Raw genomic sequence first — 18,571 nt, 5'->3', positions numbered from 1 at the left:
TATATGTTTTCCCCAAACACCCCAACATGATGCAATTTCCAGTTTTTGAGTGGTGCAACCACTCCAACGAACAGAAATGTCCGTTTGTGTGTGACTATGTGTGTGACCAGTACCAATGAGTACCAAAAGTGGCGCTGTTGTGCCAGAAACGGAGAGAGATAGTGCTGAATGTTGCCTGCTAATGAGAGAGAGAGAGAGGGGGGGGGGGGGATTTTCACCACTCAGTTCACACGGGTGTGATTTTTTGTTATAGGGAGAGAGAAAGATGCAATAATCAAAATCATTACGTTTTAAGTCACTAATACTCCAATATGGCAGCATGTCCCACATCACCATGCAAATCCCATGACAGACCTCAGCTCGCCAATCCAAACACCAGATAGATAGTCTGGATAACTGAGGAATAATTGAGGAAATTATGACAACAAAGTAAAATCCTCACTCAGTGTTAATTTATCCACTTGGTTTACATTTGTACACTTTCAGAGTACAATTTACTTGATGTATAGTTTAGATGTAAACTCACACACTATGCAAAATCAGAAAGCACGTGCACAGACAATCTTGTACGTTGCATGTACCCTTTATTTTCCATTAGTGTTGGGACAATTTAAGCTCTCCGACACACTGTAGCTTCACTGGACACGTACGTCTTCTGGTCATGAGTAGTAAGCATGGTTCTGTATTTAGCATGTTGGGTTACATTTTAAATCAAGTAATCACGTATCAGTATGTGATAAAAAAGGGGGTTGACAGAAATAATAAATAGTGAAAAGAAAATAGAGCTAACAAGAATGTCATACTTTTGTGGGGGAGCAAAGATCTGGGGCAGACACACACTCACACTCACACACACACACACACACACACACACACACACACACACACACACACACACACACACACACACACACACACACACACACACACACACACACACACACACACAGCCAGTGGGCAAGTTATACAAACACAATGATGTCAAGTCTCTTACACAGTGAAATATATTGTACCTAGATGACCATTAAACACAATAATAGTATTCAAAAATAGAGTATTTACACACAAACATCAACAAGATACATAGACGATAGATCCCAGAGGCAGGACATTATTATTATTTGTTTGTTTTCTTATTAAGTGTGAAACTTAAAAATGGGATAAATCTATTTCATTGTGGAGAACTGACGACAGTGATATTAGAAACACAGTCCATTTCCTGAGCGCTCTGGTGAAGTTTAAAACAGCTATACGTGAGGATTCCTGCTCTTGTACAAAGTTACAAAAATAGAAGACAAATCGAAGATGAAAACAGCAAAGTACAACATGCTCTCAAGAGTACAAAGGCCTAAAGGAGATGACTTAAGGCAAATGTATACTTTGTTGCTCAACAAAAATGAAACGAAATAGCCTTGATGCATCCTAATATAGATAGATGAAATAAAAAAATATATACAACAAATACTGAAATAGATCTAGTTTGTTGAATGTTTTTAATCAGTGTGAGGCATTAAGAGAGAAACGCTAACCTGATTACCCTGCACCAGATATACTAAACATTGTGCCCTCGGTTGTGTTGTTCTAAACACATTCAATAAACAGAAACATTCAGTTAAAAACAAAATAAAGAATAATACTTTGATCAATTTTATAAACAGTCTCCACAGGTCAGAGATATAAAACAAAAAAAGATTCTATAGGATTCCATTTCGGATTGAATCTAACCTGATTTAACAGGTATTTTAATAATTTCATTGGAAAGAATAATCTGACAAGAATCAATACAAGGTGTCTTCTTAGGTTTCTTTACACATTAATGTTTCTCTTAAGGAAAGACTGAATGGAATGCATAACATCATTATCACAAGTAGCTAGGCCTATATCTCAAACACGGCAAACAGAAAACGACTAACACATTTCTGTCAGCATCCTTTTAAGATCATTTTTAATATCCAACCAGTGGAACCTTTTATACTTTATTCCCATGTCAACAACCAACCAACTAGCCGATCAACTTCTATACAAACAACCAATGTGCCAACCAAAACAAACCAACCAACCAAGAACCAACCAAGCTCAGCGTTTAAGGCACTCTCGCGGGCTCCCTGGAAAATGAAAACCTCATAGTTCCAAATGACCTCATCCCTGCCTGTCAGCCAATCAGGATGTGACCTCATCTGTGCCCGTCAGCCAATCAGGAATGCGTGAAAAACTCGAATTAAACCGTGTGTGTGTGTGGTTTTGTGGTGGGCGCCGTGTCAGTCCAGTGAGTATGTGTACGTTAACAAGCGCCTTCAGAGGAATGCATAAGAGAATTAAATATGAAACGGGACAGAACCTCGTTGGGTAGGTTTTGGTGCGTACTACTGAGCTCATTGGTCATTTTGAACTGGATGAACAAGACTTCACCACACCAAACTTGATCATCTCAGGCTAACATTTTTGCATCCCAAATTATTGAGACTAGTCATGTCATTTTGAGTTTGACTGAGAAAAGAAGAAAAATACAAAGAATGAAGTGATAGAAAAATAACCATAAAACATGGCAGCGTATCATCTTTTTCACTCATACAGCATACATACTCATACTGTATCTGAAGTATGTACAACACATATCCACCTCTCCTTCAGAACAACAAGCAAACAGAGTAACAGACAGACAGACAGACAGACAGACAGACAGACAGACAGACAGACAGACAGACAGACAGACAGACAGACACTGAATACTTTTGTATGGAATACAATGGAAGAGCGCACAACAAAATAAAACCCTTGCAAACACAGCATGTTCATGTCCTCATTTCGTGCCCTTTTGACCAAAAAGGAATGATACAACCTAACAATAAATAGACATGGCTGAAGAAACTGCCCCTCGTCTTTGCCAATAGCTATTCAGTGTTTCATCCCCTGAGAATTGGCCCACAGTTCGCTGCTTGAGATAAAGAGAGTAACCAATGGTATCAGGTAAAAGAGTGTTTTTAATTTATAATACTACTGTGGCAAGAGGTCTTCATTTTTAAGCAGATTGATTTGGCAGGCAGTGTCCCAAACACTATTTATTCATAATACTGTGACACAAGGTCGACAATACTGATAACATGGAATGATTCAGGAGGCAGCATCGTCCCCAAAACACACGCCTTGGTTCCCTGTCTCTCAGAACATCTCAGACCCAGTACTGGTTCTTTTTCAGGGGTGGGTTCGATGATGGTGATGTCCGACAGTGCTGCAGAAGCTCCGGGTCGGCCTCCTTGGAGTCCATGTTAGACATGGGGATGTTGTTGGCCGCGTCCGTCTTGCGGAAACTCTCCGTCCCGGCCACCTCTCCGTTCTTGGGCTTGGACGAGGCGTTCTGGACGTTGTGCTTGCCCGTCTTGTTCTTGCGGATAAGGTAGTAGGCCAGGATGGCCGCCAGAAGGAGCAGGAGGAGGATGACGAGGATGGGGATGAGGATGGACCAGAGGTTGTTGCGCCGGGAGACGATGGGCTTCCTGTGGGAGTCCGATGGACCCCCGGACGAGGGAGGGGCTGTCGTAGGGCCCTCTCCTCCTTGGGGCCAGTCCATGTTGCCTCTCCAGCGTGGGCCGGCCGGCGTGGCACGGGGATATCCTGCCCCGCCCGGGAGATCATTACTATCCACCCATGGTGACTCTGACGGAACTCTGAGCAGAGTAGCGGGGTAGACGCTAGAGGCATTGTAAGGTGCAGTTTGGAACGACAGAACGCATTCTGCCGGAGGGACGCCATGGGCTTTGAGCAGGAAGCGGGCTTCATCTTGAGCCACGCCACCTTGTGATCCAGGAGAATCGTTTAGGATCTCCATTGTCACGCGGCCATCATCCAAGTCACGTTGGCTGAAGGTATCGACGGGTTGACCTGCTCCGAGATGACCTTGTGACCTCACAAACCTGGCTCCCCGAGGCTGCTGGATGACACTGAACACGGGGGAGGTCCTGGTTTTGTTAACCAACGGCGTCGCATCCAGAAGCTTCCTGTCCAATTGAACGAGAGCGCCCCGTGGCAGGAGAGGGTCCTTTGCGATGTTGGCCAGAGGTTTGACCGTTATGTTGAGGACCGACGACACGTTCGCCGCCCTGCTCCGTGCCACGAACGCCACGCTGTCTCGAGGCGAGGTAGACTTGACAAAACGCACGCTGACTCGGCCCTCCTTGATCTGCGTCTGGGTGAAAGCGGACGTGGGCTGTCGGTCCACCATGACGGCCGCGTACTTGGGAACGTTGGTGATTTTATAGAGAACCTCCTCTTCGATGGGGCCTCCGGTCGTGGCCCGCAGCATCTCCTCCGTCACCAGCGTCTCGTCGTCCCCTTGCCTGACCTGTAGGGTTGTCACAATTATTAGATAATCGTCTAATCGCAATTCTTTGAGATAATTATTATTTTTGTCATAATCGTGTCCATGTTGAAAAATGTTCATACATAAAAAAAGCAGAAATAGCAGGTCTACAAGCTTATAACGCACACCTTGTGAGCTTGTAGATAAGCTATTTCCACTATTTTATAAGTATAGTATAGTATACCATTTATAAAAATGCCAGTAATTGTATTTCAGGTATAGGGCATATTTGCCCTGTGCATTTTTGTATTACGAAGCCTAAAAGCCAAACAGAAATGTAATTTATATTCATAATATTCCAATTTCCAATGCCAAAAAACACAATGAAATTGTTAATCGCATTCACAATGATTTGTGTCACACAAATTATTGCGATTAACGATTTAATTGTGTGACAATCAAATGTGTAATGATGACAGCCCTACTAACTAACCTGGATCTCCGGAGCCTTGGCGAGCACCAGAGTCCTGGCCAGGACGCCGATGTGGAGCGTGTGCGGCTCGGTGTGGTACTTCCCGTCCGACACTACGAACTCCACGAAGCTGTTGGCCAGGCTGCCGTCGCTGACGAAGCCCACCCTCCCGCTGTTCACCATCTCCTGGGTGAACTGCGAGACGGGGTCCGTGGTCATGGTGTCCACCAGACGCCCGTTCGAGGGGGCTTTGGTCACGGTGAAGCGCACCTCGTCCGGCGGGCTGTCCTCGTCGCGCGTGTTGAGGTGCTTCCGGGTCAGCACGGTCATGGCGCCCTGCAGGACCTCCAGCAGCATATCCATGCTCACCAGCTCGGGAGGGTTCGCGTCGCGCCGCTTGACGGAGACATGGAAGACTTCCTCCAGAACCACGGCCTGGGACGGGGAGGGGGCAGCGTCACGGGCCTTGGGGCTGAGACGGACCTGAAGGGATGACAACGATATGAATATTATGATATATTAAAATCTCTGCGATACGATTATTGTACGTGGGGTTTTTTTTCATCACGATAAACGATAATAACGCTTATCGTCCCACCCCTACAGACCTGAAGGCCGAAGCTGTCGGAAGAGGCTCCGGAGTCGTCGTGGAGGAACTCCACCTGACCCCGGTTCACCTCTTCCTGGGTGAAGAGCGGGGCGTCCCGGGGGAGGTCGGTGCCTTGGAGGGTGATGCGCCCGTGCGCGGGGAAGCGACGGATCTCGAAAACCACGTCCAGCTGGCCTCGGTCCGACTCTGGCTGGCTGGCCAGTAGGTTAGAGGCATCCAGGATGGAGCCGTCGATGGCTTTCCTCTGACCTTGAATGATCTCCAGACCTGAGGGAAGACGGCAAACAGCCAAGTACATCAATTGTTTTAGACCTTTTCCACCAGCAATCCCAGATTGGGTCTTTAATAGGTCATTGGGTTATTCCATCCGTTACCTCCTATCTGTTTTCTTACATCACTATTGCTTCAGGTGTGAGAGCCAAGCAGGGTGTTACCTGAATTTAAATGGACCTCAAAAGTGTCCCATGAAAGAATAAACATTCTTTAGTCTGGTGCGCGTGCGTGTGTGTGTGCTATTCTACAGCAAAAAAAAAGACCAGTTATACTAGCCAAAACCCTCTCTACATAAATCTCTCTCTCACACTCTATGTGTGTGTGTGTGTGTGCGTGTGCGTGTGCGTGTGCGTGTGTGTGTGTGTGTGTGTGTGTGTGTGTGTGTGTGTGTGTTCAGAAAGAGTGCAGAGAAAGAGGTCTACATGGAGCTGGTTTCCTTCAACATGTTGTGGATTATTTTATTTGGATGAAAAGTTGGCTATTTCTGTATACTTTGCACATATTCTGCAGTGCTCTTGTGAAACACATTTCTTCACGTGTGAAATGAGATACGCAGATGAAGTCTGACTTGAAAGAGGACCTTGTTATTTTATTAGGCGCAAGAAAAAGGTTTCTTGCTGCACAAAATTAAATATATTTGTGTGCCTCCACAGCTCCACTACTTTATTCTTTCCTACCATTTCCAGCATTTACTTACAATGCTTCGAAAGTGGCTAAGTCAATCATAATCAAGAATAATAATAATAAAATAATAATAATAATAATAAGAAACTGTCCGTGGTTCCCAAACTTTTTAGCTCAAGACCCAAAAGAGAAATGTTATGTCTCCCCAGGACCCAAACTAGTGAAAATGCAAGCTTCTTGCAGATCTGCTATTTCCACTACTTCTTAATCTTTTCTTAGAGTTATTTTTTGTATTGATATATGAAATTGTATAGAAAATGTGTGAATAAAATGTGGGAATTCTTTGAAAACTTTTCGAAATAATAATAATTATAAACAAAATGTAGGAAACAATAAAGGGATATTCACTCGCGACCCCCCAAAACATGTCTGCGTGTTTGGTAAACAGTGGTCTAATAAAGTCCCTAGCTGGCCCGGGCTTGACTCGACTGACCTTTGTTCCTCCAGAGCTGTGAGGAGACGTTGCGGTGTAAGACACTGTAGTAAGACACTGTGATGGGCAGGATGTGTCGGACATCAGGAGCCGGCCGAGACGACAGGATAAGCTCGATGGAGTCCCTCACCACCCAGAATGGATCTTCAGGCATCTGGTGCTCATAATACACGGCTCCAGACTCCAACTAGGGGTCGACAGAGGAACACAACAGAAAACACACAAGTTTTTTCCTTTTTTTCTTTTTTTAACAAATCAGTGGCTTTTTGGAAAGTTTCTTTGGAAAGTTTGGGATACTATTACGAGACTCCAACTGAAGCTTGACAGTGTGGCTGGGACAGGAAACCAGAGAGAAAACTGCTTTTAGAGGTGACATATTTAACATTGCAGTGTTGATTTCGTCGACTAAAACTATGATGAAAAATGTTCGGCAACGTCAACTACCTTTTTTCACTGGAAAAAAACCCCCAAAATAAAAACTAATGCATGATGACTAGTGTCACAAGGACAGGAGAAAGTAGAGAGGACGTTGGGTAATAGTCTAGTTGCCAGCCCATAAAGCCCCATTGTGAACCCGGACATGTTGAGTACACCAGGGGTTCTCAACCCGTGGGTCGCGACCCCTCGGGGGGGGGTCGCCAAATTATTTTAGGGGGTCCCCAAATTATAAAAAAAATAATAGCAGACCTACAAGCTCATAGCGCGCCACTCGGTGGCGCGCTATGAGCTTGTAGATCTGCTATTTTTAAATAGCTAAATTATAACAATGCTTAAAACACCAAAAGGTTTAAGGTTATTGTAGCAGTCAATTTATATTGGGGGTCGGGAGGGGGCGGGGCGGGGGTCCAGAGACGTTGCCAAAGCATGTTGAGTATGGGTCCCCAGCATGTCGAAACTGCTGGATGCTAACTTGCATAAGCAATTTTCAATATGTGACCATACCATTAACAACCTATAGAAGGCAAAAAAATGTCATCATGCTTTTTGTAGCATGTGACATGTCAAACTAACTGAGGCAATGGAGACAGACAGCTAAGGAAGACCTAAGCTGGCACGGAGCAATAACTTAAGGGTCACCAGAGAGAGCATATGGAGGGGACTCCAATAGGAACGGGAGGAACTAAGTCTACTGTAAGTAAGTCCATTTTACTAATACTTGAAGACATTTAAACAACTAACCAAAAACAAATTGTCTTGAGGCAGAACTAACCATTTATTTACTGTAACCCAGGCTCAGCTCCAGGATGAAATGAATGAGGTGGCAGTTGAAAATCGTGAAGGGGCACATCTCATTTTTATATAGTAAAACAAGTACATAAACCTTAAACTGAGGGGACAGAATTAGCAACTGAGGGTGCCAGGCCCCCTCTGGCACCCCCGTGGCACTGGGCCTGCTGTAACCTTGGATTCGTAACAAAACCCTTCAATATGGAAATGAAAACAGTAAATCCCATTCCATAATCCATATACTGTACAGTTTCAAGTCATTTCCGGTGATAAGCTTAGAGTTTTGACTTGTTACAGGGGCCAGTTACAATTTGCAGCCACCTGTAGGTGCTCTTTTAGAGCGGTTTTGAAGGAGGATAAGGAGTCACACTTTTTTATGGCTGTTGTGTTGGTAGGGCATTCCACATTCTGGCGGCATTGGAGGTCTATATTATCATTTCAAAGCCGGGCCCACACAGCTCTTCACTGTTGGAGACCAACCTTTAGTAGGCAGACAGTAAACGGTGCTTCTAGCTGCTAGAGTGCTGTGCCAGTGGTTTGTCAATGTGAGTTGAGCCAGGAGGAACACGATTAGTGGACTGGAATGTGTGAGTGAGGCTGCATATAGTCTTTAATCAAACTACGAAACAGTGTAACTGCCATGACCAAATCAGCTAAAAGTAACTTCATTAATGATAAAGCTCAGGAAAACAAAAACAATCCTCATGAGCTCTGGAAGCTACTAAACAATCAACTAAGCTATGGTCAGAAACTAAAAACCAGATTTTCGAACATAAACATCAAATCTGACAACACTCTCATCACTGACAACCTTGATGTGGCCAACTACTTGAATATCTTCTTTACAAACATATCAACAACTCTGGTTAACAAACTGCCCTCCCACTCTGGGCTCTTTGGTGTAGAGCACATTACAACCTTCTACAAAAACCTAGGTGTTTGTAAAGACGATTTTAAACTAGTTATGGTAACAACTGATGAGGTAAATAAGAAACTGAGTGCCCTCCAACCCCACAAGGCCACAGGCCATGACAACATTCCCTCCAAATTTCTCAGAGACTCAGCCATCTCTATAGCTCCAATCATCACCCACATAGTAAACCTCTCCATCAAACAGGGACAGGTCCCCCAAGATTTCAAACTGGCCAAAGTAACCCCCTTGCACAAGAAAGGGAGTAAATTAGACCCCGGCAACTACCGCCCTATTTCTATTCTTAGTTCCATCTCGAAAGTGATGGAAAAAATAGTCTATGAACAGGTTGAAAAGTATCTTGCCACTAATAAATTATTGTACGAGTTCCAATCTGGCTTCAGAACATCCCACTCCACTGACACATGCCTCCTCTATTTGAGCGACCACATCAAACAAGAGGTGGACGCTGGCAAATACTGCGGCATGGTCATGCTGGACCTCCAAAAGGCTTTTGACACCGTGAACCACTCCATACTGGTTAACAAGCTAAAAGCAATTGGTTTCGATAGCACATCAGTGAGCTGGATGCAATCCTACCTGGAGGGGAGAGAACAGATGGTGGAAGTGAACGGAACACTGTCCCCCCCCCTCCCAGTGAGCTGTGGCGTTCCACAAGGAAGCATACTAGGGCCTCTACTGTTCCTAATATATGTAAACGACATGACTTCAGCCTGTGACTGCAACTTGTTCCTGTTCGCAGATGACTCAGCACTGCTGGTCTCGGACAGGGACAAACTGCAGGTTGAAAATGCCCTCAGCTCTGAACTCGGTAGAATCTGCACCTGGCTCGCTGATAACAAACTATCTTTACACCTGGGAAAAACTGAATCCATTCTCTTTGGCTCTATTAGTAATCTCAGCAAGGCAAATGGCTTCTTGGTTAGAGTGGGTGACAATGTTATCACACGTAAAGATGAAATTACCTACCTAGGTTCCATCCTGGAGGCTAATCTTTCCGGTGATAAAATGGCCACCAACGTAATCAAAAAAGTCAACCATAGAACAAGATTCCTCTACAGGATCTCCTCACTGGTCAACAAAAACACCTTGAAGACCTTAACAGGAGCCCTTGTACAGGGTTTCTTTGACTATGCATGCACCTCCTGGTACCACAGCACCTCAAAGGCCCTTAAAACCAGGCTCCAGACTTCCCAAAACAAACTGGTCAGGCTCCTACTTGATCTAGCCCCCCGAACCCACCTCACCCCTGCCCACTTCGACAGGCTGGAATGGCTTAGGGTCGACGACAGAGTACAGCAACTTGCAATGGGTCTGGTCCACAAGATTCGATACACCACCAAGATACCCATGTACCTGTCTAGATACTTCCTTAATGTTAACGAAGTCCACACCCACAACACCAGAGGGAGTGCAACGAACCATGTACAACCCAGATTCGGCACAAACAAGGGACTAAATTCTTTTCGCTCCTATGCCACCAAAATGTGGAACGCCCTACCAACTGTCATTAAGACATGCGAATCCCTTGACTCCTTCAAAACCGCTCTCAAAGGGCACCTACGGATGGCTGCAATTCGAAACTGGCCCCCGTAAAATCTGAATCCCCCCCCCCGCCCCCCCCTTTTTTCCCCTCACTGTATATATTTCTTTTCCCTTTTTACCTCCTTTTTGATGAATTCTTTTTTGATGAATTCCTGTTCTGTCTATAGAAGTGTCTATTTGTACGTCTCTAAATGTTTTGATGATTTGAACATGGTGGACCCTGTTGGAAACAAGTGTAATGCTTAATTGGGTCGTCCACTCACAGTTAACAGCCTTTGTATTGAGTTTGTGCTTGAAATGTACTGTAATTCTGCAAACTGTTAATAAATTCTTCAATCAATCAATCAATCAATTTGAGGTCAGCACATCAATTCAACTCCTCATGCACCTGCAAATACTGTATGTGTGCAGTCACTGCAGGATTGCATGCACAACAAATACTAATAGCCTAGTATGTCAGCACTGGAATAGATGATCTTGTAATGTGACTATTTTTGCTTGAGGTTACAATACAAACAACAGAACAACCTGCATGTTAATTCTACATCTAACCAAGTTGCTGGAATCACAAGCAATGCTTTGTTCTCCAAATATCCCTCCTGTTGTTGAGAGGATGTCATGAGTCTCTATGGTAGGTAGGCTAATGTAATTTCAGTGCTTTCAAAGATCCAAACATATTTTTGTTATGATTACCGTGCATTAACCCATTTTGGGCGGGAACCCCTTTTGGTGTTAGCATTATGTTATGCTTTAGCTATTGAAAAATAGCAGATCTACAAGCTCATAGCGCGCGCCACGAGCTTGTAGGTCTGCTATTTTTTTTAAATCGAAGAACCACTGACATAGAAACATAGCTTTTTCAGAAAACTGTCAGGATGTAGAAGACATTTTTAGAATCTGATCTCAGGTCAGAATGGGTTAACTGTAGAATACTATAATAGGACATGTATGACTGTCTCTGATGTACAGTATATTATGCCTATTTCTCTGCTGTACAATGGCCATACAGTGAGACTATATTCCATGTGCAATGTCTCCCCCTGCTGGCTGAGGACTGCAACACATTTAGGACCGTTTATATTGTCATCTTTTATTATTTTTATATTTTTACTTGCGTATAATACTGTCAAATAAAATAGAAAGACAGGCAGATAGCTGAATAGAGAGTCAGAAAGAAAGACTGACTGATAAAACACAGTGCTATATCACTGGTTCCCAAACAGTGGGCCGCTGACACATACAATATCCCTTCATTTTTTGTTTCCTACATTTCTTTTCAATTAACTATTAAAAACTGATTTTCCAAATAATTTACATGTTTAAAAAATAAATAAATTCCATGAATTAGAAAACAAATGTGTAAGAAGTACTGAAAATAGCCAAGCTACGTACAGTACAAGGTCAAAACGTGACACGTTGTGAGCTTTTAAATCTGCTATTTCCACTATAGTTTGGGTTCCGGTGGAGACAAATATTTTGGGTCGCGAGCTAAAACGTTTGGGAACCACAATGCTATGTCGTTATATCACACGATTCACAACACACACTAGCCCTCCGTCACACATACCTGAGTTTGAGTGAAGCGTGTGATCTCTTCATACTGGTTCCTGTCATTGGCCAGGATGAGTCTTCCCAGGCGTGGAGGTCTGACCAGGCTGTAGCTGATTTCATCTCCGTCCTCGCTGGTCACAGCGTCCAGGTTGGCACTGGAGATCGACTGCCTGCTTCCTGTCAAAGTAATACACCCAGACCCAGTCAGGAAACTGAGCTGTGACTAGTCTGTGGAAAATGGCCCTGGACCAGCTAATGACTACACAATAGGGCATAGCAGTGCAGTGGGCGTGGTTTTCTGGTCCCACTGAAAAATCAGCCATTCGTTTTTCCCATAGAGATTTACAAAAAAATAAATACCCTTTGTGAAAATAGACGATCTATACAAGCTCACAACGTAGATCTGTGTTGTGCAACACCCGAGCGCAACCAAACATAACATGCCTTTTAGGTTTACCTTGCTCTCTTCTCCACTAGTCCCTCCATAACATTTTAATCTAGTTTTTATTTAGTGTCAATCAAGAAAGTAAAAAACATGAACACAGCCAACTCTTTTCATTTTCATTGAAAGTGGCCCATGTGCAATAATGCACAAGATGTCTCAATATTCCCTTATTATATTATATCATATAATCAGTGGTGTAAAGTAATTTAAACTAACGTACATTTACGTAAGTACTTTAATTTACTGTACAACTTTGAGGTATTTGTACTTGAGTATTTCCAATTTCCAATACTTTTACTTCTACTCCACTACATCTCGGCTACATTTTCAATGCCGGAAAAATTAATTAATACTTGTAACAGAGTACTTCTATATTGCAGTATTGGTACTTTTACTTAAGCAAAAACAAAAAATAAATACAAAAATTTGAGTACTTTATCCACCACTGAATATAATATGCATAATTTGTGAAGTGATTGTTGACATAAAGCAGTCTGCTGTACTGTATGTCATATAACAAAGTTAAAACATATATGAGCAGCCAGGCACTATGGGTTCTGGCATCTTACCTGGAAACACCATCAGTTCCTCCTGGGTTTCCATGGTGATGGTGAGCGGCCTGGCGGTGACCACAAATCGATAGAGAGGAGATGTGTGTTCTCCGTCTGATACTGTGAAGCTGAACCCTCCAGAATCCTCACCTACAGACAGAGAGAGACATACTGATACTGTGAAGCTGAACCCTCCAGAATCCTCACCTACAGACAGAGAGAGAGACATGCTGCTATACTGTGAAGCTGAAGATCACTGACATCCTTTAAAACAGGCCTGGAAAGCCACTAAGGGGGAGGAAACAACCCAATTGTTTGTCTTTCTTCCACTCTGTAGTCTGTACATATAGTGTTTTATTTTTTTTGGGATGATATTGAATTTTATTGTTATTTTTCATGTCATGTTTATGAATTGAATACATAGGGCCCGAATGGAAACAAGACCGCAAGGACTTGTTTTGGTGCTAACCCTTTTAGACCAAGGGCTCCATCTTGCGCCACCCTTATCCCTAAACTTATTTGCCATTTTTTTTACTATTTTGAAAATCATTTTAAAATAGTTCAACTAGCCGATCTACATGTTGTGAGCTTGTAGATCAGCTATTTGAACTATTTTAAAATGGCAAATAAGTTTAGGGATAAGGGATAAGGGTGGCGCAAGATATAGCCCCAAGTGTTTGACTGTACCGGTGTACCCTGTTGCTGTTTTACATGTCTAATAAACTATTCAATCAATCAATCAATCAATCAATCAATCAATCAATCAATCAATCAATCAATCCCACCAAAATCCTCACCTACAGAAAGAGAGAGAGAGTTAATGTACCATCCATCCATCATCCTTGTGGACTTGTGCAATATGCATGGTCACTGGACCTTAGTCTAGCACTTCTGTGCACTATGGGCTACGTGCAATAAGGATTACTATGTGCAAAATTGATCTGACAATATCGAATATCTATTCTTTAATTTATCGCCTTATAATATCCTTATTTATTTATTGAATGTCTACTGCTCTTACTGCATTTACTTACTGACCTGCGCTTAATCTATCACTTTTTATGTTTGCACTCCGGTGAGATGCGAAAATACCTTTCGCTGTACATGACAATAAATCTCATCTCATCTCATCTCTCATCCATCAATCCACCCTCCCACCCTCCCACCCACGCACCCACCCACCCACCCACCCATCCATCCATCCATCCATCCATCCATCCATCCATCCATCCATCCATCCATCCATCCATCCAATGTAACCACTTGAACACCAGCATCCAAATTCTGGGGGGAACATTGGCCAAAAATTGCCAAATGCTTGGGCATAGATCAGCTATATTTGACAGAAAGAGATTTGGTCCGTATAGGTCTGTTTCATTAAAAATCATAATTACTCTGCCGTTACTAAGTCCTCACCTTGGTGAATGAAGATGACCTCTCCACTGTTGACCTGGGCCTGTGTGAAGTTGAGAGCCTCCTCATCTGGTGACTCTTTGAGAGAAACCATCCCATTGGCCGGGGACTCCACATGGTACACCAGCTCCTCTGCCGCCGTGTCCGCGTCGTCGGTGTTCAACATGCTGGACGTAATGTCTGCCTCTTCTCCTGCAAGTACCTGAAGGAGAAGGACGGACACCAGAGACGGTCAGGGAAATAAGACAGACAGACAGACAAGACAAGACAAGACAAGACAAGACAAGACAAGACAAGACAAGACAAGACAAGACAAGACAAGACAAGACAGACAGACACAAATAAAACTGTCTCTGCAATATTGTCGGGGAGGTGGCTCTGTATCATTTAGGATAGTCAGTCACTCATATTTGATACTGTTTGGTACGATTTCGGCGGCAGTAACATTATTGTTTTCTCGCCATCAGTTGGTTCTTCATATACATATGAGTGAATCCGCCGGGCTGATTTTTTTATTTTTTTAACACAGTTCTTATTTGATGTGATATTAAAAAAAATCACACCCGTGTGAAGTGAGGGGCACTCTTATCATCATACATCATCTCATTCTGGCCAATCACAATTTGCGTCCTCATATTGTCTTCAATGTTTGTGTTTACACACTTTTGTCTTCAATGTTTGTGTTTACACACTTTTGTCTTCAATGTTTGTGTTTACACAGACCCTCAAAGCAAAAAAAGTCACGGGAATTCAGAATGGGGGGGAAAACGCGACCCACGTAGGATTTGTAATTTACGCCAGACTTCGGGTCTCTATTCTCTATTCTCGATACACATGATCAGTCCAGACTGATAACGTCTATCAGTCTGGACTTCGGCCTATAGGCACAGTGTATGGGAAATCAGAAAATGATCGGTATACCAATCCGTGACTGTGTTTCAACTGCTGTCCATACAACAGTGAAAAACAGAAATTATTTTCTGATTCTCTCTGCCTATGGGCCGATGTCCAGACTGATACCGTGGAGGCACATGTGAGTGAATCCACGTTTTCAGTCTGGGTAATGCCAGGCTAGGTTATTATTAGTTAGTTTGCTACACTCCTAGCTGCATTCCAAGAAGCAGACCCAAAGAAGCCAATGATGAAAGCTCAAACTGAACAAAAGGTGCCAAAGAAAGCAAACGGGAGTCATTCTATTGAAAAATGACGCATACATTTGCCAGGTAACGATTGAAAAGGTTAATTATGTCTCCTGATGCTTTAGACGCTTGTTACCGGGGAGATGAAGAGCTGTGGCTCAGGGCTGAGTCTCTGTCTAGATGTCTGTCTGTCTCTCTTTCTCTCCCTCTCCCTCTCTGGGCGAGAGACCTGCACCGGCAGCAGTGTTTCTACATTTCTAATTGACCTCTATAATGGCTCAGGCTGGTAGCCTGCGAGGAACTTTAATTGAAAGAAATGGGCCAGATCCACTGAAAGACACTTCAATAGTCAAGGGAGCAATCGGAGGGAAGAACAGCTGAAGAAGTGGAGAGAAATAGATGAGAAACAGAAGAGTGAGAAGAGAGAGGAGAATAAAATAGGGGAGAGAGACAGATGGAAGAGAGGAGCAGAGATGACGAGAGAAGGAGAGGGAGGATGTACTTTGTTGCATGCTGGTCTATAAGCTGATCTACAAGCTTGTAGATCTTGACATGTAAGTGCATCCACCATCATACTGGTACCCAAGAAACCCCGCCCCTATAGACCCGTAGCACTAACATCAATAATGATGAAATGCCTGGAAAGACTGATTCTAAACATCATCCTGCCAGCTGTCAGGTCACAGCTGGATCCTTTCCAGTTTGCCTATAGGGCAAAGAGGGGGACAGAGGATGCTGTGGCATGCCTCCTGCATTCCCTTCTCCAACATCTGGACTCATCTTCGGACAATTTTGCCACTATTCTTTTTGTTGATTTCAGTTCTGCTTTCAACACTGCTTTCTGCTTTTCAACACTAACGCCATCATATGATCAAGAAACTGCACCCCCTCAACATCCCTCCACTCCTCATCCACTGGACTGGACTGGACAACTTCCTGAGTAATAGACCACACAAGCAGTTAAAGTAGGTACATCCTTCTCATCAACTGTTATCACCAACACAGGGGCCCCTCAAGGTTGTGTCCTCAGTCGTTTCCTCTACACACTATACACAAATGACTGTATTAGCCCTTCACCCAGCAACATCACATACTATAAATACTCTGATGACACTGACACATTCTCGGACTGCTCCATGACAATAACTCTATTACGGTCTATCAGAACACCATTTCTCAATTTACACAGTTGTGCACTGAAAACTATTTAGAGTTGAATGTGGACAAAACAAAAGAACTGGTCATTGAAATAACCCACACTGGACTTAACCCACTCCTCATTAATGGTAAGACAGTAGAACAGGTTGCCAGTTTCACATATCTTGGACTCACCCTGGACAATAATATAATAATTATTATTAAGGGCTTTTAAAAATAAACACCGCTTTATAAGGCTCACTGGAAGTTTGAAATGTCAAAGTGTCCGTGCGAGATATATAATTCAACAGTCACATTACATTCCTCTGCTCCACCATTTACTCATGACTGACAAGCAGTCATGCCCATCAAGCCCAGACTCCATCACTGAAGCGAGCAAGCAAGCACACACGCACGTGGTACGCACGTGGTACGCACGCACGCACGCACGCACGCACGCACGCAGAATGCTTCTGAATGTGTCCCTGTTATGGTAATAATGATGGTGCATGACAAGTGGCATTTGAATCAAAGTGCATAAGAGGAACCCACAACACCCTTCAAATGTCTGTAATTCTGCCCCATAAAAGTGGAGCAGGACATCCACTTTAGTTTCTACAAATCTTCATATACATCTCCCGATGTACAGACTGTGATCCGTAGTTATCGGCGGAAGTCCCTAAAATTCTCACAGCAAAAACTGACATCAACAATGATATTCTGATGACATATTTCCTGCAGACCACACATGGACAAGCTTGGTTATTCAGAGAAGGAGGAGTCCAGGATTGCAAATATTTATAATAACAATTTATGTAGCACTTTTCAAATGAAGGTTTACCGATTGCTTCAAAGGTTATGCTAACAAATACATCAGCTTCAAATGTTCACAGTGCAGGTAAAATATATAGGCTACTGTATTTTTGTTTTGTTTTGCCAAGTTCTCCCTCTTCAACACATTTGCTGTTGCAGCTGATGTAACATTAACATTAACACTGGTGTGACTGGTGTCCCTATTTCTTTCCAAAATACAATAACATACTTTGCTGAAAACTCACTTGGGTTCAGCGACAATTATTGTTGCGAACGCAGTGAGCATTTACTATGAGACCCAGCAGATCATGTCTGTCTGTGTGTCTGTCTGTCCCGCTGTAACACCACCCGCCCACCACCAGAGGGCGCAGCTGTATCACACACAAAAACACACACACACATGCACGCGCACACACACACACACACGCACGCACGCACGCACGCACGCACGCACGCACGCACGCACGCACGCACGCACGCACACACACACACACACACAAAACTTAACTTAAAAAAAAATTAACTTACAAAAAAACTTAACTTACAAAAAAACTTAACTTAAAAAAAAAACTTAACTTACAAAGGAAAAACTTTAAAAGGAAAGAAAAACATAAAAAAATTTAACTTAAAAAAAAACTTAACTTAAAAAAAAAACTTAAACACAAAAAAAAGAGAACTTAAAAAAAACCTTACAAAATTACGTAATTTATTCTAATTGTTGTTTTTGCAATTTACGAGCTGCGTTCGCTTCCCGCGTTCGCGCGTCTTACTTGTGATAAGCATATGCATAACCACAACACAAGTAATTACGTTAATAACCATAACAATGATGTTGATGATAACACGGAAGGCAGTTAATATTCATACAGTCCAAAGCTACATGAAATATTCATGCATACACACACTGCCAACTCCATAAAAACACAACGGGAGGGCCATACCCCTAGCCAGCCACTAGATGGAGATAGTGGATCGTGCTAACACATGCAAAGAGAAAACGGCAATTTAGGTAATCTCATCTGAAAATGGGACCAGCAACTTGATGATGGT

The 18,571-nt window shown here is 43.2% G+C and overlaps 1 protein-coding gene across 1 annotated transcript in view; it reads right to left on the bottom strand.

Moving 5' to 3' along the window:
- Positions 1 to 577: 577 nt before the first annotated feature.
- cspg4 (chondroitin sulfate proteoglycan 4) overlaps positions 578 to 18,571 on the bottom strand; it is a 121,206-nt gene continuing 103,212 nt past the window's right edge. Inside the window, exons 8-14 of the mRNA XM_079501051.1 lie at positions 14,436 to 14,634; positions 13,038 to 13,169; positions 12,040 to 12,200; positions 6,770 to 6,956; positions 5,378 to 5,646; positions 4,791 to 5,252; positions 578 to 4,339 (exon numbers count right to left, since the gene is read on the bottom strand). Coding sequence (XP_079357177.1) covers positions 3,170 to 4,339; positions 4,791 to 5,252; positions 5,378 to 5,646; positions 6,770 to 6,956; positions 12,040 to 12,200; positions 13,038 to 13,169; positions 14,436 to 14,634 — 2,580 coding nt within the window. The 3' untranslated portion in view covers positions 578 to 3,169. The remainder of the gene's footprint in view (positions 4,340 to 4,790; positions 5,253 to 5,377; positions 5,647 to 6,769; positions 6,957 to 12,039; positions 12,201 to 13,037; positions 13,170 to 14,435; positions 14,635 to 18,571) is intronic.

This window comes from Electrona antarctica (assembly GCF_951216825.1).
Source record: "Electrona antarctica genome assembly, chromosome: 5".
Classification (NCBI taxonomy): Eukaryota; Metazoa; Chordata; class Actinopteri; order Myctophiformes; family Myctophidae; genus Electrona; species Electrona antarctica.
This window is presented reverse-complemented; position numbering and strand designations above follow the sequence as displayed.